General features: G+C 40.9%; 1 protein-coding gene across 23 annotated transcripts in view; it reads left to right on the forward strand.

Moving 5' to 3' along the window:
* Positions 1 to 452: 452 nt before the first annotated feature.
* Positions 453 to 23310, forward strand: part of SPATA7 (spermatogenesis associated 7) — a 40684-nt gene continuing 17826 nt past the window's right edge. For 4 of the 23 annotated variants that reach the window (XM_069597212.1, XM_069597214.1, XM_069597219.1 and 1 more), the window contains exons 1-5: positions 481 to 686; positions 7487 to 7561; positions 9634 to 9729; positions 14583 to 14630; positions 17970 to 18097. In XM_069597212.1, the coding sequence (XP_069453313.1) occupies positions 668 to 686; positions 7487 to 7561; positions 9634 to 9729; positions 14583 to 14630; positions 17970 to 18097 (366 nt within the window). In that variant the 5' untranslated portion in view covers positions 481 to 667. Of the gene's footprint in view, positions 687 to 7486; positions 7562 to 9633; positions 9730 to 10146; positions 11893 to 13061; positions 13243 to 14582; positions 14631 to 17969; positions 18098 to 23310 lie in introns of those variants that run through there. The other 19 variants (XM_069597217.1, XM_069597226.1, XM_069597224.1 and 16 more) reach the window with 14 other exon arrangements.

The raw sequence follows: 23310 nt of genomic DNA on the forward strand, positions 1-23310 counted from the left end.
CTACTGCTTGTAACTTTAATTATTTGGGGCTTCCTTGGTGGCTCAGACGGTAAAGCTTCTGCCTGCAATGCAGGAGACCCGAGTTTGATCCCTGCGTCGAGAAGAAATGCAAACTGATTATTGGGGTTAAGAATTAAGATAATACATAGATGCTTTTCATACACAGGATGTCCACTAATCCAAATGTTCAAGTACTGCTTGGAAATCTAACTATCTGGAGCTGGTTAATTGCTACCCTGAGTTCAACCAACAATTCTTTCCGGGACCCAGGAGACACGGACGCCCGATGAGGCCGGCATGTTTTCCTGCTCGTCCCGCACAGATAAGGCCTGCCCGGTGTTGGGGGCGGAGTGCCGACGCGCCGCAGAGCCGCAGGGCCGCAGGCCGGCGCTGCACCCCAGCGTCTTCACGTCCTCCACTCCCATCTCGAGACCCGCGGGGCGGGTGGGGGCGCGTCCCTGCGCGGTGACGTCACAATCCGGCGCCTCGGGGCCCGCCCTCAGGCGCCCGCCGCGCGTGAGTCTCCGGCCGCCTCCGCCGCCGCCGCGCCGCCCCGCCCTCCGGGTGCATCTCGCCGAACCTCTGCCGCGGGGAGCCGGCCCGGCCCCTGGAAGGGCTGAAGGGGACGCCACAAGTCCCCGCGGTGTGGCCGCAGGAGGACCCGAGCATGGACGCCAGCCGGAGAGGTAAAGGGCCGCCGTCGCGGGCGCCCGCCGGCTGCCCGGCCCCCTCAGGTGTGGGGTAGGCGTCGCGGCCGCGCGCGCGCGCTCCCGGGCCCCTGCCTGGTCGTCGGCGTTGCCTCCGACCCTTCCACAAGCTGTCTAGGCCTCTTGCCGCCGAGGAAGCCCTGCTTGCGGGCTCCCCAGGTGCGCTCGTTGGCTCAGAGTTTATTACCCCGGCTCCGGGAGGCCCTGTCCCCCTGAAGTCGGGGTCGGAGGCAGACCTCCCTGAGCCCCGAATCAAGTCCCCCCTCACCCGCCCCCTGCACTTAGGGGTGATAGGGGTGAGCTTCGGTCTCTTCATCTCGAACGTGGTTGTAAAACCACCCATGTCTTGGAGTTCTTGAGGATTAAATGCAGATAATACCTACAAAGCTCTTGGCACACTGTGAAGTACTTCAGTTCAGTTCAGTCGCTCAGTCGTGTCCGACTCTGCGGCCCCATGAATCGCAGCACACCAGGCCTCGCTGTCCATCACCAACTCCCGGAGTTCACTCAGACTCACATCCATCGACTCAGTGATTACATCCAGACATCTCATCCTCTGTCGTCCCCTTCTCCTGCCCCCAATCCCTCCTAGCATCAGAGTCTTTGCCAATGAGTCAACTCTTTGCATGAGGTGGCCAAAGTACTCGAGTTTCAGCTTTAGCATCATTCCTTCCAAAGAACACCCAGGGCTGATCTCCTTCAGAATGAACTGGTTGGATCTCCTTGCAGTCCAAGGGACTCTCAAGAGTCTTCTCCAACACCACTGTTCAAAATCATCAATTCTTCAGCGCTCAGCTTTCTTCACATCCACACATGACCACAGGAAAAACCATAGCCTTGACTAGATGGACCTTTGTTGGCGAAGTAATGTCTCTGCTTTTGATTATGCTATCTAGGTTGGTCATAACTTTTCTTCCAAGGAGTAAGCGTCTTTTAATTTCATGGCTGCAGTCACCATCTGCAGTGATTTTGGAGCCCCAAAAAATAAAGTCTGACACTGTTTCCACTGTTTCCCCATCTATTTCCCATGAAGTGATGGGACCAGATGCCATGATCTTCGTTTTCTGAATGTTGAGCTTGAAGCCAACTTTTTCACTCTCCTCTTTCACTTTCATCAAGAGGCTCTAGGAGTCAGCCCAGCCCAGATAGTTTGCATCTTCACACTGTGAGCAAGGCAGATAAGGCAGCCTTCAGACTTCTTCCAATTCAGTGTTCCTATCTATTTTAAATTATACCTTTAAACCAAGCTGCCAGATGGTTCCTAGCAATGTCTTGCTTTGCATACAAGTGTGCCTTTATTATGTAATCATCGATCAAAATAAGTGCTGTTCTGAATGTAGGAGATAACTATTCATTGATCAGCAAGCTGTATTTTCTGACAGTTTACCATCTAAGTTCCAGAAAAAGCAAACAAAAGTACGTTTATGGTTTTCAAAAGTTTTACCACAGAAGTGAACATGACTCTTGGTGTATACTGGAAACTATTCGGAAATTATCTTGAGTTTTAATGCACAAAACATCTTGTACATTGATTTCACGGTGAATAAACTAAAAAGATCATAAATAACTTCCCAAGGTCCCAATAAGTGACACAACAGACTTTCAATCCAGGTATGATAAAGCAAAACCTTAGAGCAACTTAACCATCTCATGGTAGAAATGGGAGCATGGGCAAGGATATATGTAAAAATTAGAGTTATCATAGACTTAGTAACTCTATTTGTTAATTAGGTTGTTTTTAAAATCAAGTTCATGTAAGAAAAAGTAGAAAGGTTTCTGTTTTTATAACTTACCCAGTTTAACTAGCTCCATTTTTAGGACATTATATGATGTATAGTATCAAACATTGCTTTTTATTGAGCTTTTAAGAAAAGTGTAATACTCGACAGATCTGGGGTAATTGTTAATAGAAAACCATAAATAGAGCTAAAATACCTAAGGAGACATGGAGCAATGGACTGGTTTAAAATTGGAAAAGGAGTATGACAAGGCTGTATATTGTCACCCTGCTTATTTAACTTATATGCAGAGTTTTTGAAGTCCAAACCCTCTATCTCAGAATTCGATGGTATTGAAGATAGGACCCTTAAAGAGTTAATTAAGTTAAAATGAGGTGGTTAGAGTTACCCTAATCCCACTTGGGGAACCCCATGGACTATAGCCCACCAGGCTCCTCTGACCATGAAATATATGCAGAGTCCATTATGTGAAATGCCAGGCTGGATGAATCACAAGCTGTAATCAAGATTGCTGGGAGAAATATCAACAACCTCAGATATGCAGATGATACCACTCTAATGGCAGAAAGTGAAGAGAAACTAAAGAGCCTCTTGATTACAGTGAAAGAGGAGAGTGAAAACTCAGCATTCAAAAAACTAATATGGCATCTGATCCCTTCACTTTATAACAAATAGAAAGGGGGAAAAGTAGAAGCAGTGACAGGTTTTCTTTTCTTGGGCTCCAAAATCACTGTGAGTGGTGACTGCAGCCATGAAGTTAAAAGATGCTTGCTCCTTGGAAGGAAAGTCACGACAAACCTAGACGGTACATTAAAAAGCAGAGACATCATTTTGTCGACAAAGGTACATATAATCAAAGCTATGTAACCATGTATGGATGTGAGAATTGGACCATAAAGATGGTTGAGTGCTGAAGAATTCATGCTTTCAAATTGTGGTGCTGGAGAAGACTCTTGAGAGTCCCTTGGTCTGCAAGAAGATCAAACCAATCAATCCTAAAGGAAATCAACCCTGAATATTATTGAAAGGACTGATGCTGAAGTTCAAATACTCTAGCCACCTGATGCAAAGAGCCGGCTCAGTGGAAAAGACCCTGATGCTGGGAAGGAAGGAAAGCAAAAGGAGAAGGGGGCAATAGAGGATGAGATGGTTGGGTGACATCACCGACTCAATGGACATGAGTTTGAGCAAGGTCCAGGAGATGGTGAGGGACAGGAAGCCTGATGTGCTGTAGTCCATGGGGTCACAAAGAGTTGGACATAATTTAGCTACTGAACAACAAAATTGCACCTTTTAAATTGATTAGATTTCATTACCTCTGATGATTTTGAGAGCGCAGGGTACTAAGACATCTAAAGTTATTTATCTTTTGTCACTTACGGCCTTTTACATTGTGCTCTCTCACTTCTCTGTATATACCTGCTTTTTCTTTTTCTGTGAACTGTAGTGAAACGTGTTCATTAGGAAGGAACTTGGAAGGAATAAACTGCATACAGGGAATAAACTACATACTTCTTAGCCTGTTTCATATGATATAATAGTAGCATGCAGCATGATTTGAGTACTAGCAATTTATATTGATCAGCACAGTGTAATGGTTAAGACTCAGGAGCCAGACTGCTGAGTTCTTGGGCAGATGACATGTCTTACATCTTTGTGCTTCATCTATACAGTGTGAATAACGATAGTACCAATCTCATAGGATTGTTTTAAGGATTAAGTGAGTTTCTAGCTACAAAGTGGTTAAAAGGTTGCCGGGTACGCTTAGCAGTATTCAGTAAGTGAATACAAGTGAAGAAATCCAACTCAAATTGGTTTAAGCGAAAGTGGGAATTTTTGAGCTCCTGTGGAGAAAAGTCTAGGGAGGGTAGAGCTTCAAACATGGTTATATCCCAGTGCTCAAGCAGTGTTACCAGTGATCTTTGGTCCTGGTTCCGCTTACCTCTGTGTAAGTTTCCTTCTCAGACAGGTTCCCACCGTGTGGGGCAAGATGGCCACCAGTAGGGTCAGGCCTGTTTATGTTCTAGGGGGTTCCTAATAGTCCTGGTAGACGTCCCAGGACTGTGTCTCATTGTCTGGACTTGGGTCACCATAACTGGCCAGTTTGGGATGATATGCGCACCTCCAACAGTGGGATCCTCTTGAACCAGCTAGGCTAAGCGAAGGGAGGAGTGGTTCCTCAAGCAGGTTAAGGTCCTGTTTTCCTCAAAGGGGCACTGGATTCTGGGTAGGCAAAAAGTCAGCAGTTTTTTCCTCTGGAGAAATAAGATTTGTTTGAGAGTTTGGTGGTTAGTTTTCTCCCTTTGTATTTCCATGTGCTCCTTCATGACTGTCTTTACTACCAACTCAAGTGTTCCCTCCGTGACTTCTCTTGTCCTAAATAAGTCAATGGTTTTCCTTCTTGCTCTGACTTACGTAGATGGAGCTTCTTGGATATTCTTAGGTGGTTTTTTTGTTTGTTTGTTTCACTGTGTTCTAGCAGGATTTGTTCTCTCATCCCGGATTTTAGTTCTATTGACTTGGTACGTCTTTTTCTGTTTTCAGACATCCATATTTGTTTCAGACTTTGACTGTTTCTTCCCCATACCTTGATAGCTTATAGAGCAGACTGCCCATGTACCCATTTAAAAGATGTCTTGGAATACACTATATTTGCTTGTTGAATTCCATTAAACTCTGTGACTCAGCCTTCCTATCTTGGAGGTTACCCCTCAAAACACAATCACTTTGGGGGGACAGAAGTTGTTTTGTGATGAAGTATATATCTAGTTTTCTGACAGTGCATCTTGTCTGAAAGGTGAGACACTGACGTTAGGGGAGATATTAGTTTTCTGTGCCCCAGTGTTCATTACAGCACTATTTGCAACAGCTAGGACGTGGAAGCCACCTAAATGCCCATTGACACATGAATGGATAAAGAAGCTGTAGTACATATATACAGTGGAATATTACTCAGCCATAAAAAGGAACACATTTGAGTCAGTTCTAATGAGGTGGGTGAAACTAGAGCTTGTTACACAGAGTGCAGTAAATCAGAAAAACAAATTTTGTGTACTAATGCATATGTATGGAATGTAGGAAGATGGTCCTGATGACATTATTTGCAGGACAGCAGTGGAGACAGATGCAGAGAGCAGACTTGGTGTGGCTGGGGGGGGGGGGGGGGGAGGGCGGGGTGTGTGGGGAGGGTGGCGTGGGGACACGCGCTGCCACCTGTGAGATGGACAGCCAACGAGGGTTTGCTGTATGCCGCAGGGGACGCAAACCAGAGCTCTGTAACAGCCTAGAGCGGTACGATGGGAGGTTCACAAGTGTGTGCCTATGGCTGATTCATGCTAATGTCTGGCAGTTTGCAATTGTATAAAACAATTGTATGATTCATGTTAATGTTTGACAGTTTGCAATTCTGTATAGCAATTATCCTTCAATTAAAAAATAAATATAAATAAATATAAAATAAAAATAAATAAAAAATTAAATATAAGATGTTTAGATAGAATCCAAGCAGGAGGGTAAATAGATTGGACTAGATGAAGCTTAAGACATCTTTAATCATTAAGTTCTGACATTCTTATGTACTTTTATATAATAATTTTATAGTATATAATTTTATAAGTTACTAAATTACTCTGTGAGAGGATCACTTTCTTAAAATTATTTTTAAGGACAGACCAGCCTATGATGTATACAGGTCAAGAAGCAACAGTTAGAACTGGACATGGAACAACAGACTGGTTCCAAATAGGAAAAGGAGTATGTCAAGGCTGTATATTGTCACCCTGCTTATTTAACTTCTCTGCAGAGTACATCATGAGAAATGCTGGACTGGAAGAAACACAAGCTGGAATCAAGATTGCCGGGAGAAATATCAATAACCTCAGATATGCAGGTGACACCACCCTTATGGCAGAAAGTGAAGAGGAGCTAAAAAGCCTCTTGATGAAAGTGAAAGAGGAAAGTGAAAAAGTTGGCTTCAAGCTCAACATTCAGAAAACGAAGATCATGGCATCTGGTCCCATCACTTCATGGGGAATAGATGGGGAAACAGTGGAAACAGTGTCAGAGTTTGTTTTTGGGGGCTCCAAAATCACTGCAGATGGTGACTGCAGCCATGAAATTAAAAGACGCTTACTCCTTGGAAGAAAAGTTATGACCAACCTAGATAGTATATTGAAAAGGAGAGACATTACTTTGCCGACTAAGGTCCGTCTAGTCAAGGCTATGGTTTTTCCAGTAGTCATGTATGGATGTGAGAGTTGGACTGTGAAGAAGGCTGAGAGCTGAAGAATTGATGCTTTTGAACTGTGGTGTTGGAGAAGACTCTTGAGAGTCCCTTGGACTGCAAGGAGATCCAACCAGTCCATTCTGAAGGAGATCAGCCTTGGGATTTCTTTGGAAGGAATGATGCTAAAGCTGAAACTCGAGTACTTTGGCCACCTCATGCAAAGAGTTGACTCATTGGAAAAGACTCTGATGCTGGGAGGGATTGGGGGCAGGAGGAGAAGGGGACGACCAAGGATGAGATGGCTGGATGGCATCACTGACTCGATGGACGTGAGTCTGAGTGAACTCTGGGAGGTGGTGATGGACAGGCAGGCCTGGCGTGCTGCGATTCATGGGATCTCGAAGAGTTGGACATGACTGAGCAACTGAACTGAACTGAACTGAATATATATATATTAACTCAAAATCTTATTGATTATATCTCAAAATCATTTAAAAACCAATAGGTCAGTGATTTATGGAATAAACTCAGTACATCCTCAAGTAACATAATTGAAGTGTTTATCATTTTATCCAGTGAAACTTAAGTCTCAAGCAGAACTTTTTAAAAAATAACTTATTTTCTTAAAAAAGAAAGCCTTTTATCTATGGCAGCAGGATTTTTATGTGATATATTATTGCTGGTTAGTAATTGAATTGATTGAATAAATTTTAAACAATTTTGGTAAAGATAAGCTTATGATTTTTTATGTGTTCAATAGTGTCTTTGTGAGAGTTGTGTTTCATTTGTCCTAATTCATGTTTTTTTGTTAAAAGTCAGAGCAGCCTCTGTCCTTCCCACATTTGATCCATCATGCCTATTTAAAGGACACTTGAGCACCAAAAGTAATGGTAAGTGAGGTACTTAAAATGGTAAGAGATGGTTAAAAGATCGACCAATTGTGTTTCCTTTATTTGTAAATTATATAGCATGATGAAAAAATACTTCCTTTAATCAATATTTGAGCTTCATACTCCTGCTGGGCTGTGCCCAGTCGTGTGCTGCTCCGTACGACCCCATGGACCATAGCCCGCCAGGCTCCTCTGTCATGGGATTTTCCAGGCAAGAGTACTGGAGTGGGCTGCCATTTCCTCCTCCTCCATACTACTACTTAGGATTAAATATTGCAAGAATTCCTGAGACTAGAGAGTGTAGGAGTCCATCCTGCCCTGGATGTGGCCCTGGTCGCCTCCTGCCCCCTGTGGCAGCTCCAGCCCAGCTCTTCTGTTGCTGGCAGACTGCCCTGGCTGAAGGCTTGCCTTCCTTGTTAAAATGGTGATTAGCAGGTGGTTAAAGACACAGCACTGAAGAGGAAAAGCCAGGCAGAGAAAAAGAGAAATGCCCTTGAAAAGGCCATTTTGTATCAGGAACAAACGTTTGTCCAGCTGGGCCTCTTTATCCAGTTGGAATTTCTAGATCTTCTAAAAGGAAAATCAGTATTCTCTAAGATGTTCTCTAAATTATATTCTGTAAGATCAAACATCTTAATGTTTTCACATTTTAAGGACTTTAAATTTTAATGTATATTTTAAATATTTTATAATTGTAGCTTAAAATTTTTAAGCCTGGGTTTTTGGTCAAAATAATTGAAAGTCTTTTTTTCCTTATTTACATGAAAAATCTTTGATGCCGATCCTCCAAATGTGAAAGAAGGATCATTTTCAATTACTTATTTCTTGGTAATAAAACATATATATAAACATGGAACCAGAATCATAAACTTTGAAAAGTAATTTTTAAATAAAAATTTTGAACTAGTTTTAAAAGATACTTACATAGAAAAACAGACTGAAGAGCAGTATGTCATTTACTAACTTTTTTTTTTTAAGAATATGTTGCAGAGCTGGTATACAAACAGTGATTGTAAGTATGAGATTGCTTTGGTTCACATCCAAACTATGTCCTTTATCAGCTGTGTGACCTTGAAGACGTTCCATTCCTGTGCCTCAGTTTTCACATCTATTAAATGGTGATAATAATGACTAGATGAGTTACTGCATGTAAAGAGCTCTGAACAATATACGCATGGCACCTATTCAATAAACGCTTTTAGCAGTAGTTGTAGTATCCGTGTCAAGGTTGTCATTATTGCGTATGCTTTTATTATGCATAGACTTCCCTTAGAAGGGGGCATTAAAGCAGCAGCAGAGTTTACTTCAGTGAGAGAACACTCAGGGTCAGGGCAGGAAGTTCCCTCCTTTTCAGTGTCTGTGCCCTTTTAGCTGCAGATTTTTAAACTGCAAGTATGTATTATTCTCAAAAACTTTACTATTTGAAAAAGTTATGCCTGTGTTTATGTTTATATTTTATATGTTTATACTAGTATATGCATGCTTAATTCTAAGAATTCTTTTAACAGTTTAGATGGGGTCAAGAAGTTTAATGTCATCTGATTTCTTTGTGATTGTACTTGTCTTAAGGTTGTCCTAATGCTTCCAAAAGAATGCAGTAAACTGATTTGTAGGACTTGTTTTCAGGTATAAAATTAGAAATTTTCATCTCAGAATAGAATCTTCACCTGTAGGATTTGTTTGATTTCCCAGACCAGTATATTCAAATGTTAAACATGATAACATTATTTTATCATCAGGCAAGCAGCTAAGTATTTTTAGTTAGGAGATTAAGAGCTGTCAATAAGAAGTAGTTTTGTAAATGTAATGGTAGGTTATCTTCCCCAGTCTCTTCCCGAAACTCTCAGGCTTGTAGAATTTAGGGAGGTTTGAGCCTGGAGTGGTCAGGAGCTTGTCAGGTGTCACTGCAGGGTGACAGCTAGGACACACTCAGCATCAGACACAGTGCCAGCATCTCCATGGGCAGAGTCTAGAGCATTCTGTAAAAATGTGCTTAATACTGAGTAACGTGTTTATCTCATGATGGTTTTTAATTTTAAATATATAATGATTAAATGTGTTTTAATTTTTAGCTTTTTGCACTGACTCCTCCTCTCTCAGACTAAGTTCCCTCCAACTGGTCAAGAATCACATGGCTGTTCACTATAATAAAATCCTTTCAGCCAAAGGTAAACACGTGCAAATGTTACTTTCTGTACCCAGTTTTAACCCTTCTCAGCTTCACTTCTGATGTGTGTTAATCTGTAGCAAAAATGAATACATGATGTGCCAGTGGTTTGTGCTTGGTGTGGAAAAGCACCGACTGCAGCCTGGTACACCTGGCGAGTCCGGAATGCCGTTTTAACAGCTGTGTTTGAATATAATGTCTCTGTCTCATTTTACCTGTGTTATTCCTAATATATTTTGTGATTAGATGCTGGTCTTAATATTGTGACTGACAGTAATTTATAATCTGTTCTTTTTAACACATTCATTCTTCTACATACTGTCTGTGGTGGCTTATGCTAAAAGGCAGAGTTGACCAGTTATGATGAGGTTCTGTGATCCTGCGAAGCCTGAGAAACTTATTGTCTGTTCTTTTACAGAGCACGTTCGCTGACTTCTGGTACAGACCATTTCATCATTTCACCAAAAGCTTCTCCCTAGTCCTTGGCAGTCACTCTCTTCCCGCCAGTTCCTGGCGACCACTGATCTCCTTCTTCACTGTAGTCTTGCCTTCTCCAGAATTTCATACAAGTGGAATTACACAATATGTGTCATTTTGGATCTAACTTATTTCAGTTAGTTAACGCTCTTGAAACTAACCCATGGTCAGTATTTCTTCCTTTTTTTGCTAAGTTGCCGGGGTTTAGCCCCGGTGGATCCAGGGAATTCAAAGGTGGGGGGATGGCGTCGGCGTCTTTGGAAAAATACATATTTAATTACAGATATTGAGAGAGATTAGAAACAGATAGTGTAGTAGGAGATAGTGTAGAAAAAGAGGCTGAATAACTTGGTCTACGTGGAATAGCACCCACGCTTCAGATGGGAATTCAGCCAGAAAAACAGGGAGCAAGAAAGAACGACATGGGGGAATCAGTCTTTCTGGAAACTGATCCCATTTTCTTTATTTTGGGGTTTGCTTATATACCTTTTGTTACACATAGGGATGAATACAGAGTCACGTGGGAGTCAGCAGTCCTGACCTTTATCAAAATCAGGTGCTTCACATAAATGTAAAAAAAAAGTCTTAGGAATATTACATCATCTTCTGGCCATGAGTGAGACCCGCTGACATTTTATGATCCTTTCTTTCTGATAACCAAAAAACTTATTTTTTCCAAGGGTGTTTTTTCTTAAACCAGGCACCACCCTCCAAATAAAGTTACATTCCTATAGGGTGAGGGTGTAGTGAGTTACAATCAAGAAAGGAATTTATTTAACCCAAGGTTAACATGATTAATCTTAAAGGTTAATACTTATTTCTCCTATATGCTTAAATGTTAATACTTATTTCTCCTATATGCTAGCTATATTCATTATAAGGGCAGGGAACATGGAGATTTAGCAGCAAACATCAGCCCAACAAATGAAAATCCTTTCACCAATGTTCCCCTTAAGATCTATTTAGTCTTAAGATAGTGATAAAGTTACATTTTTACATAGCAAGGACACAGTGATTTATAACAAAGTACAGTGATCTATTACAAAAGAGAAAATTCATTAACTCGAAAAGTCTAGTATTGCTAACCTTAAAAACTACTGTATTTCCTTTTCTATATTCCAAATACATTGATTAATATATTCCCAGGTGCCTAAGGATATGGAGGCCTGGCGGCAATCATTGACTCAACAAGAAGAAAAAGCCCTGTGCTAATTAAGACTCTCAAAATACTCCAAAACTCTCGAGGTAGTAAACAATCATGTGGCAGGAGTATGGATAATCCTGTCACGCAAGCTAGTCTGTCAGCAGAGAAGTTTGACCTGAGACAGCTTTGTCCCACCCAGAGCAGGGAATTAGCAGCAATTATTGACACAACAAATGAAAAACCCTTCACCAATATAATTCCTAACCCACCCAGTATACTAATAATTTCCAACTCCCCAAAAGAATTTGCCTTTAGTAAGTCTAAAACATCTCGTGCCTTTCAGATTGGGAGGCTGTAAACAATCACATGTGGCCTGTGGCCGGAGGAACCTGTACAGGTGGGCTAGATAACCTTCAGAGGAGTCTGTAAGCTGAAACACTCTTGTCACGCCCAGGAATTTTTATTGCCTTGGAGCTGCACGTTTACTCCTTCTCCAAGAGAAACGGTGATGGGGGAGAGCCCCCCGTAAAGTCAGAGGTGTAGGTGAGAGCATAAAACAGACTCTGGTTTTGGGGTAGATGCTCGGGAACAGGGGGTTTCCTGAGGCTTGATCACACCTTTGCGTATGCCAAGCCTCCTTCCTCATGACCTTTGCCATGGGCGGAGTTCCTCACGCTGGCCCCCGGCACTAAGTATTCCATTTATTGAATATACCATAGTTTGTTTATCGACGTTCACCAGTTGGTGGACATTTGGGTTATTTTGACTCACTTTTGGCTATTAGGAATAAAGCTTCTGTAAACACTCATTTAGAATATTTGACCGTATGCTTCCATTTCACTTGGATAAATTTATTTACTAGGAGTGGAACTGTGGGGTAATGTAGCAAGTGTATGTCTAACTTTATAAGAAGCTGCCAAACTGGTTTCCAAAGTGGCTGTCATTTGCTTGTTTCCATCACTTCCACATCCTCACCAACACTTCCTATTGGCAATCCTTTTTTAGCCACTCTCTGGATATGTAATGGTATCTCATAGCATTTTAGTTTGTATTTCCCTAATGCCTGATGATGTTTGTGCTGCTGCTGCTGCTGCTGCTGCTGCTGAGTCGCCTCAGTCGTGTCCGACTTTGTGCGACCCCATAGATGGCAGCCCACCAGGCTCCCCCGTCCTGGGATTCTCCAGGCAAGAACACTGGAGTGGGTTGCCATTTCCTTCTCCAATGCATGAAAGTGAAAAGTGAAAGTGAAGTCGCTCAGTCATGCCCGACTCTTAGCGACCCCATGGACTGCACCTTACCAGGCTCTTCCATCCATGGGATTTTCCAGGCAAGAGTACTGGAGTGGGGCCATTGCCTTCTCCACCTGATGATGATAAGCAGCTCTTTTTTCCTTTTTTAAAATTGAGGTATAGCTGACATACAGTATTATGTTAGCTTCAGATGTACTGCATAGTAATTTGACATTTGCTTATGCTCTGAAATGATCAGCAAGGTGAGTCTACTAACCATCTTTCCCCATAAAAAGTTAATTACTGTGTTACTGACTCTTTCCCTTATGCCATGTATTACTTATTTGTGGCTTATTTCATAAAAGGAGGCTTGTACCTTTTAATCGCCGTCATTTTATTTTGCCCCACATTCTCAGCTTCCTCTTATTTGCCAACAGCATTTACTCTCTGTATCTGAATCTTTTCATTTTGTTTGTTTTTCAGCTTCCACGTGTAAATGAGATCATACTGTATTTGTCTTTTTTGTCCAGCTTATTTCACTTCCAGTAAAACCCTCTAGATCCATTAATATTATAGCAAAACACAAGATTGCATTTTTTGTAGCCAAGGAATGTTCCGTTGTGTATATATACCTCGCCTTGTTTTTCCATTCATCGATCAAAAGGTACTTAGATTGCTTCTATATGTTGGCTATTGCAAACAGTGCTGCAGTGAACATGCAGATTGGTGTTTAATTTCCTTCCGGTAAATTCTCAGGAGTGGAATTACTGACTCGTACGGTAGCTCTATTTTTAACTCTGAGGAGCCTCCATAGTGTTTTCCGTAGTGACGGTAGCGGTTTAGAATCCCACCAGCAGCGCATGAGGGGGTTCCTTTTCATTGGGCAACTTTTCTTATTCTTATTTTCCATCTACATATCTTCTTTGGTGAAATATCTATTTAAATCTTTTGCCCATTTTTTAGAAAATGGGTTGTCTGTCGTCTTAGTGTCAAGTTGTGGGAGTCCTCCTCATGTAAATACAGTCCTATGTCAGGTACATGTTTTGCAAATATTTTCTCCCAGTCTGTGATTTGTCAGTTCATTTTCTTGATTTAAGTTTTTATTATGAAATAAATTTAGACTTAACAGAAAAGTTGCAAAAATAGTACATAATGTCACAGAAACCCTTCATCTAGCTTTCTCTGATATTAAGATTTTATATAGCTATAATACAATTATTAAAACCAGAAAATTAATATTGACAGCATACTATTAACTACAGACCTCATTAGAATCTCAGTAGTTTTTCACTAATGTCTTTTACAAAATTATTTATTTTACCATTTGAATAATTAAAGTTTTTAAAATTTTGGTTAAGTTTTAGCTTCTACATTGTTTCTGATCCATTTTGAATTAGTTTTTGCACAGGGTATTATATAAGGACCATTTTTTTTGCCTAAAAATGTCCCAAGTACCATTTGTTGAAGAGATTGTCCTTTCCTCATGGAAATGCCTTGGCAGTTTTTAAAAGATAATTGACCATATGCAAGGGTCTGTTCTAAATTCACTCTTCAGTTCTGTTGATCTGCATGTCTGTTACAACACCCCACTGCCATAATCACAGCAGCATTACAGTGAGTCTTGAAGTCAGATAGTGTCGCTGCTCTCATTTGCTCTGCTTTCTCAGCTTGTTTTGGGACTCCGGTTACTATGTTAAGTGAGTGAGACAGGGAGGTTAATCAGTGACACTCAACACACTGGTTTTCTGCTGTTAACTGTTTCATGTTGAATAGTTTGCACTGCTGTGGTCAAATTCACTAATGTTTCCTTCTACAGTATCCGACGAGCTGTTAATCCTAACCAGTGTGTTTTTTATCAAGGATATTTTTCATCTCTAGAAGTAGCATACATATAAAAACAAGGAACTTCAAGTGCTGGAACCTCTTGTGATTTTGACTTTTGATAGTTATTGTCATTTATAAATATTAAGAATAGTATTAAAGCAAGTGATTTTTCTCTTTCAGCTGCAGTAGACTGCTCAGTTCCACTAAGCATGAGTGCCAGCATCAAATGTAAGCAATTTTTAACATACTGCCTTTTTAAAAAAAATATGGTAAACTGCACACACAACTTAAAATTTACCTTCTCAACCATTTTTAAGTCTACAATTCAGTGACATTAAGTGCATTCTTCTTGTGGTACAGCCATAACCACTGTCCATTTCCAGAATTCTTTTCATCTTGGCAGAACTGAAACTCTGCCAGGTTTGTTGGGATCAGTGTATCCAGGGCAACAGCAAGAAGAGCTGCGTAGCTGGTGTGAAATAAACCAGCTGGAGTGACAGGTGATGAGGTCATTGAGATAGGTCAGAGAGAGGCAGACCACACGGGGTTTGGCCATGTGCAAGCAAGTGAAAACTAAATGACATTGGAAGCCATTAGAAGGTCTTGAGAAGAGGAAGAGGAACAGCCAGTTTAACTTTTAAAGTGTTTCTCTGGCTGGGAAGTTGAGAGCAGTCTACAAGGGGCAATGGTGAAAGCAGAATGGCTAGTTGGGAAACAGCAGTTCAAGTGAGAACTATGGGTGGTCTGGATCAGTGCTTGTAAGCAGAGGATGGGTGTGTGTGCTTGCTCAGGCACTCAGTCCTGTCCAACTCTGCGCCCCCCGTGGTCTGCAGTCCACTAGGCTTCTCTGTCCATAGGACACTAATGGTGCTTGTAAGCAGAGGGAGTCTGGAATGGCTTCATTCTGGAAACTTTTCAGATGTCAACAGTATTTCCTGATGGACTGGATGTAGATAGAATAGGAGAGAAAAAGAGGGGTGAGTCAAAGATGCCTCCCAACGCTGAAAACAGCGTTACAATTCACTGACGTTGTAAATAGGAAGGTATCTAGGGGAGGAAGTGAATCAAGTGAGTTGGGAATTCAATCTTGGTCATTATAAGCTAAAAATAAATGCCTGTTAGAAATCCAAGTGGAGGTGCTGAGGAGGCAGTTGGAATGCAAAGCCTGGAGCTCAGGAGGAGGTTCCAGGGTGGAGACAAACATTCAGAAGTTGACAGCATACATGGATTACTTGCAGAGTTGCTCCTATTTTTTGTTCTTAGAATTTAGACTTAGTGCTTATTTATCCCATGATACTTTCTGCCTTCAGTCAGTTGGGACAGGAGTTTTTCTTTATGATCATGTAAATGAAAAAAATTGTGATGTCTTGAAGAACCGCAAAGATTATCATCACCACACTGAAGTATAGTTAATAATCATTACTTTGTGTGTAACATAGGTGATATGCATTCTAATCAATACAAACTTACTTAGAAGTAGGCTTTATAGACATATTTTCAAAAAGAAATAAGTCTCTGGTCTTGAGTCATCTCTGTTTTAATAGTCTTCTGTCAAAGCAGACAACTGAATTGGTAATTTCAGTCATTGTCTGAATTAGGATATCTCTATACTTTGTTGAATTGTTTAAGTAATGCCATATTCTAATGCATTAGAAAGGCTTTCCTTTTTATGTTCTTAGTTTGGGGCTGTGCGTGGGCTTTCTCCAGGTGCGGTGCGCAGGGGCTGCTCTTAGCGCGGTGCTCGGGCTTCCCTTCGCTGTGGAGCACAGGCTTGGGAGGTGGGCTCCGTCGTGGCACGTGGGCTGAGTTGCCCCGCTGCATGTGGAATCTTCCTGGGCCGGAGACTGAAGCCGTGTCATCTGTCTTGGCAGGCAGATTCTTAATCATTGGACCACCAGGGAAGTTCCAAGAAAGCCTTTACCTTTTATAGCAGTTTTATTGACAAATAATTTTCATACCATAGAATTTATGGATTTTTACCAAGTTTACAAAATTGTGCAGCCATCACTACAAACCAGTTTAGAATATTTTCATCATCTTAAGAAGATCCCCAGAATGGTAGCTTTGCAGCCGTTTCCTCATCCCACTCCTAGCCTTGAAAGCCGCTGATCTCTTTTCTTTCCCTGTACACCTGTCTACCAGTCGGTTGACACTCACTGCTTGGTTTTTGTCCGTGATGAGCAGTGCTTCTGTGAACATTCATGTACAAGTCTTTTGTGTGAATGTGCAGTTTCATTTCTCTTGAGTATACACCCGAGAATGGAATTGCTCGGTCATGTCATAAAATTACATTTAACTTTTTAAGAGACTCCCCAAACTGTTTTCAGAAGTGACCATACCATCTTACATTCTTGCCTCCGACATATTAGGATTTCAGTTACTCCGTGTCTCTGCTAACACATTATCGACTCGTTTTTTGATTGATGGCCATTTTAATGTGTGAAGTGGTATCTCATTATTTTAATTTGCATTTTCCTCATGATTAATGATGTAGAACATTTTTATATGCTTATTGGCCATTTGTATTAAATATATCTTTAGTAAAGTTCTTTTCAAATGTTTTGTCCCATTTTCCCCCCAAATCAGGGTGATTTGAAACTTGAAATTATCTTGTCCATCAAGTTGAGATACATTCCAGTTAAAAAGCATATGTTAAATTTAAAATTTTACATGAAAATACAAGTCATTTAATTTATGGTTAGCCTCTTTAAGTTTTTTATTTTTGCCTGCACTGGGTCCTCATTGCTTTGTGCAGACTTTCTTTAGATGCCGTGAACAGAGGCTACTCTTCGTTGCTGAGCGCAGGCTTCTTGTTGCGACGGCTTCTCTTGCTGTAGAGCCAAGGCTCTAGGCCCATGGGCTTCAGGGGGTGTGGCTCACCGGCTCTAGAGCACAGGCTCAGTAGCTGTGATGTCAGCACAGGCTTAGTTGCTCTGTGATGGAATCCTCCTGGACCAGTGCTCGAACCCATGTCCCCTGCACTGGCAGGCCGCTCGCTATCCATGGTGCCACCAAGAAAGCCCCCACCTGCCTTTCAACTCTGAAGCTGGACTGGCTTTCATTTTGCTGTTTTCAGTCTTCGAAAATGACTTAGTACCTGACTTAAAGCCCACTAAAATATGAAACCACTCTTTTCGTTTGTATTTTCAAATGAATAGCAGTTAAGAAAAATGGAAGTCAGTTATCCTAATTAAAAATAATATTTTGAAATTTAATGTCATTTTTTGTCATATAAAACTTACATTTTTATAACATGATATTGACAGTAGTATTTCATTTATAGGGGAGTATATGAATTATTCAAGCTCTGCATTTCTAACCTTTGTATCTCTGTATCTGCTAGCAGTTGCTCCCTTGAGCCCTTAGGCTTAATCAGTTTGTCATATCTTGTTTGTGCTCTTTAAATAGTTAATCCATTTGAAGTTTCAGGAAACCCTATGGATTTTTATTTACATATCAGTAGTGTAAACATTTTTAGCAAGGAGAAAAGTACTCTTTCTTAGTCTTCAGTCATCAAAAAATTATTTTTTCTATTTTACTCTGTATTTCAATATTTTTTCCCCTCAGATGCAGACCAACAGCGAAGAGAGAAACTCAAAAAGGAATTAGCAAGGTGTGGGAGGGAGCTGAAATTTACTAAGACTACAGTGCATCCTAAAAGTCATTCCAAATCATTACTTAACACTCTACAAAAGGTAAGATAGTATTTTTACCTTTTCAAAGTAAATGTTTCTAAGATACTTCATTGATGGTGCAACCTGAGTTTTTGATAATGTTTGCTATAGGTCAGAATTGGTAACCTTTCCTGTTAACAGTCAAATAGTAAATATTTTAGGCTTTCAAGGCCACACAGTCTCTGTTGCAACTGTTGCGCCACTGGAAAGTAGCTGTAGACAGTACTTCAGTGAATGGATATTGCTTTGTTCCAGTAAACCATTAGTAACAGTAAAAGGTGGTGGGCCAGATTTGATCTGTAGTGGGTATAGTTTCCTGACCACTGCTTTAGGTTTTTTGTGATACCCTTTATCATCTGATTAACGAAGCTCTTTTCAATTCCTCATTGCTTAGAGAATTTTGAATATATGTTAATTTTATCAGCTGCTTTTTCTGCATTCTTTGAAATGGTGGTACAGTTTTTCTTTTTAATCTATTTCAAATATAGTGAATTAAAATTGAGTTTCTAATGTTAAATCAGTTTTGCATCCCTAGTATAAATATAGCTCTGTCATGATATATTACCTTTTTTTTATGCATTACTAAATACAGTTGCTAAGGATTTTAGCATCTGTGTCCATTATTGATATTAACCTGTCATTTTCCCTTTTTCTATGTCAGGTTTTGCTAGCCTCCTAAAATAAACTGGGTGCTACTTCCTGTTTTTCCATGCTCTAGAGTAGTTTATGTAAGTTTGTAATTATTTGTTCCTTGAATTTGATGGATTTCAACGTTAAAATTATTTGGGCCTAGAGTTTTCTTTGTGAGGTTTTTGACTGATTCAGTTTTTGAAATTGCTATAGAACTATTTTCATAATTTGTACATATGTAGAAAGTTGTCCATTTCATCTAAATTTTCAAATTCTTGGCATAGACTTACTTGTAATCTCGTAAATCATATCATAATCTCTCTTGAATATGTATTATTTCTTCTTGTTATCTTAATATTGCTTATTTTTGCCTTCTTTCTTCTTTTCTTTATTATTCTCACCAGAGATTTGTCAGTGTTATTAACCTTTTTAAGGGCATGTTTTTTACTCTGTTGATCCTTTGATAATTTGCTTTCTAGTTCAGTAATGTTTATGCCTATCTTTATTCTTCTCTTTTGGCTTTCATTGAGTTTATGTTGCAGTATTTTTTCTGCATTTGTTTAGCTTATTTTCAGCCTCACTTCTTTTGTAGTGTGAACATTTTAAGGCTGTGTATTTTTCTCCAAGTACTACGTTAGCTGCATTACTCAAGTTTTGATATGTGGTATTTTTATTGCAGTTTAATTCAAAGTATTTTATAGTTTCCATTATAATTTTTTCTTTAACTCATTGTCTTTTAGAAGTGTTCCTTAATCTCTATGTCTGTTTTTTCTCCTGGTTTTCCCTTTGCTACAGATTGCTAGCCTAATTGTATTTTGATCAGGGAACATCTTTTTGATACTCATTTCTTGAAATCTGTTGAGATTTGTTTTATGTCCCAATAGGTGAACAATTTTTTTTAATGCACTGTCATTATGTGTTTGAAAAGAAAATATGTTTTATAGCTCTGTGCAGTGTTTAATATATAGTGTATTCATTAGACTAACTTTATATGTTCAAATCCTATTGATTTTTTTGTCTGATTAGTCTGTCGTGATTATGTATTTAGGTATTTCTCAAAAAGTTAGCACTAGCAATTTTTGTTTTATATATTTTCAGTCTGTATAATTACATACAGACAGACTTGTTCTTGTTTAGCTGCTAAGTCATGTCAGACTCTTGCAACACCATGAACTGTAGCCCAGCAGGCTCTTTCTCTCCTTAGGATTTCCCAGGCAAGAATACTAGAGCAGGTTGCCATTTCCTCATCCAGGGGATCTTCCCAACCCAGGGATCAAACCCACATCTTCTGCTTTGGCAGGCAGGCTCTGTACCACTGAGCCACCAGGGCAGCCCGCATAGAGACTTGGAGACGATATATTTTCTTGGTGAATCAGACCTGTTGTCACTGTGCTTTGAATTTCTTTACCTTGATGCTTTTAATGTTAATATTGAAGTGTTTTCTGATAGTAATATGGTTAAACTAGCCTTCATTTCATTGGTATTCCTTTGGTATATCTTTCTCCATTTTTTAATCCTAGTAATTTAGGTGGGTCAGATTATTCACTGGTAATTTTTATTCTTTAAAGTGGAGTGCTTCGTATATTTTTATTTCTTCTTATTGTGTTGTGTTTGACCACGGAAGTAGACAGAATTCTGAGCCCCGCAGGGACGCCTCCCTTTAAACAATCCCCTCCTCCCGCATGCAGGCAGGACCTGTAGCTTGCTGCTAACCCTGGCACGTGGCAGAGGTGATGGGATATTGCTTCCATAGTTGTTAATGGCAAAGTGAAGGGAATTTCCCCCTGTGACCGAGAGAAAGAGAAAATAGGTCTGGGAGTAGTTTCTGTAGTGGTTGCTGTTCCCCTCTCCTAGCCATGACAAAGAACAAGAGGAAGGGGCTCCTTATGCTCCCCCCCCCCGAGAGCGTTTGGTGTGGTTCCTAGAGGAAGAGGCTTGCAAGCGGTACAGACTCCCCAGGTCGCAGAGGCTTCCTGCACCTGCGCGGGTCTGCACTCGGTCTTAGCAGCTAGCTGAAGGCGTCTCGCGCAGTCTTCTCAGCAGCGGGTGTGTCATTCCACAGCTTCCGTCGCACATAAGCACTCGCTCTGGTCCTGTTTCTCCTTGTAAGTGCCTGTCTCACTCTGGATTTCAGGTTAGTTGTTTGCTCTGTGACCTTATTTCTCTCATGAGTTCAAGAAAAATTATTAATTTGCAGGGTGTCCAGTGTTCTTCTTGTTGAAACAGTGAGAGCTATGTTTTTACCATCTCTCAGGTGAAACTACAAATCTTTGTGTGTATGGGATGATCTCTTTAAACTTTTTAATTCTGAGGATTCTTCGTGTCTGTGAGGACAGGGGGATAATGAGCCTACATGTTCTTGTCCCCCAGGTGCAGCCCTGGTCAGTTCAGGGCCAGACTTCCTCCACATGTAGCCTCATTCAGTGCCTCCTTCCCAGATTATTTTGATGCAAATACCAGATATATATTTTTTATCTATAAATATTTCTATATGTATCTGAAAGACCACCATACCATTATTGTGCCTTTAAATTAATAATTCCTTGATATCATCAAATATCCAGTGTCCAGATTTCCCCATTGTCTCTTTCTTTTTAGTTTGTTAGAATTGGCATCTAAATAACTTCAACTAATTGATAAATTTCTTTTAATCTCTCCTCCTTTCATCTTTTTATCCCACTGCAATTTAGGTGTTGGGAAAAACCGAGTCATTTGTCTTGGTTTAGGGTTTCCGTGGACCATCTGGGTAATGCAGATTTAGGCCGCAGTCTTGTATGGAAGCAGCATGTGATTTCAGATTCTCAAAGGCCAGTGTTCCCTCACTGCCAGTGCTAAGACGGGCAGGTTTCCTTGCAGGTCACTCCCTGGGGTGTAGCAGTGGAGAGGACCCCAGATTTGTGAGCATAGTCTCCTAGGCTGTCTGGATGAGGCCCTGGGCTTTGTTTCCTGTCCCCCAGCAATAACATCGCCTGGTGGTAAAAGCCACCGTCACAGCTGCCCTTCCTAGGCACCGAGTGGCATTTTTTAACTCCAGCTCTTGGCATTGTACATGAGGGTGTGACATGTCAGCAGGCAGGGGGCGTGAGTAAGGGCATTTATAAATTAGTAGTGAACCTGGGTCCTTATTATGTGAGGAGTGTGGGGGAACCAGAGACCACCTCTTAGTTGGGAAGTTATGTCATCATATTGACTCATTATGTGACAGTTTGCAGTATGGGGAGGGCTTCCCTAGTGGCTCAAATAGTAAAGAATCTGCCTGCAGTGCAGGAAACCCGGGTTCAGTCCCTGGGTTGGGAAGATTGCCTGGAGAATCCCATGGACAGAGGAGCCTGGCGGGCTGCAAAGAGTTGGACAGGACTGCGACTTTCACTCACTGCAGTGTGGGGAAGAAATGATTAAGACATGGTGCGTAAGACAGCCGAAGGGGCACAAGGAATGTAAAGTAGAATCCCCAGGACTTGGTGACTGGCTCGATGAAAAGCAAGAGGCAGGAATTACAGAGTTCCCAGCTTTCTGTTTGGGCAGCGGAGAGGATGGTGGTCATTCACTGAAAGAGTAACAGGACGAAGTGCAGGGTTTTTGGGGGGGGTTGGGGGAGGCAGATAATATAAAGTATAAGTTTACTTGTTTAGACGTGCTTGATTTGAGATGCCTTTGGAACATCTAATATATTCAGTAGAGAGCTGGATAGAAGTATCTGTGTCATGAAAGAGGTGTGGGCTGGAAATAGATTTGGGAGTCATCAGGAGAGCTGTCGCTACGCTGGAGAGCCCCAAGGCTGTCACACTGATGAGAAAGGACTGGAAGTGGAGCCGCTTCCTTTAGAGTAAACGTGCTGTGCACTGTACCATCTGGGGGTGTGCTCGTCATATTTGACTCATACATGTATTTCCATTTTTAGTGACTTTTTAAACTGAAAATTTTAAATCCATTTCTGTTATCTAGCATTTTGAATATCAATTAATAATTATATTTTGAGGTAAGAGTGGGACTTGTTGAAAACAAAATATATAATTAAGTCTGTAAGTGTAGGACTGACTTACTCATTAATTTTTCCTTTAGTCATTGTAACTTTTTTTCTCTAAAAAGTTAGTTCACTGTTCTTTTATACAGGTATATTTTTTTACTCCATTTAGACATCACAGTAATTTGCAATCTACTTACATTTTTCTAAAACTTGATAAATAGTTCAGTTCAGTTCAGTCTCTCAGTCATGTCTGACTCTTTGCGACCCCGTGAATCGCAGCACGCCAGGCCTCCCTGTCCATCACCAACTCCTGGAGTTCACCCAAACCCATATCCATCGAGTCGGTGATGCCATCCAGCCATCTCATCCCCATGTCATCCCCTTCTCCTCCTGCCCCCAATCCCTCCCAGCATCAGAGTGTTTTCCAATGAGTCAACTCTTTGCATGAGGTGGCCAAAGTACTCGAGTTTCAGCTTTAGCATCATTCCTTCCAAAGACACTCAGGACTGATCTCCTTTAGAATGGACTGGTTGGATCTCCTTGCAGTCCAAGGGACTCTCAAGAGTCTTCTCCAACACCACAGTTCAAAAGCATCAATTCTTTGGTGCTCAGCTTTCTTCACAGTCCAACTCTCACA

This window comes from Ovis canadensis, chromosome 7, assembly GCF_042477335.2.
Source record: "Ovis canadensis isolate MfBH-ARS-UI-01 breed Bighorn chromosome 7, ARS-UI_OviCan_v2, whole genome shotgun sequence".
Lineage (NCBI taxonomy): Eukaryota > Metazoa > Chordata > Mammalia > Artiodactyla > Bovidae > Ovis > Ovis canadensis.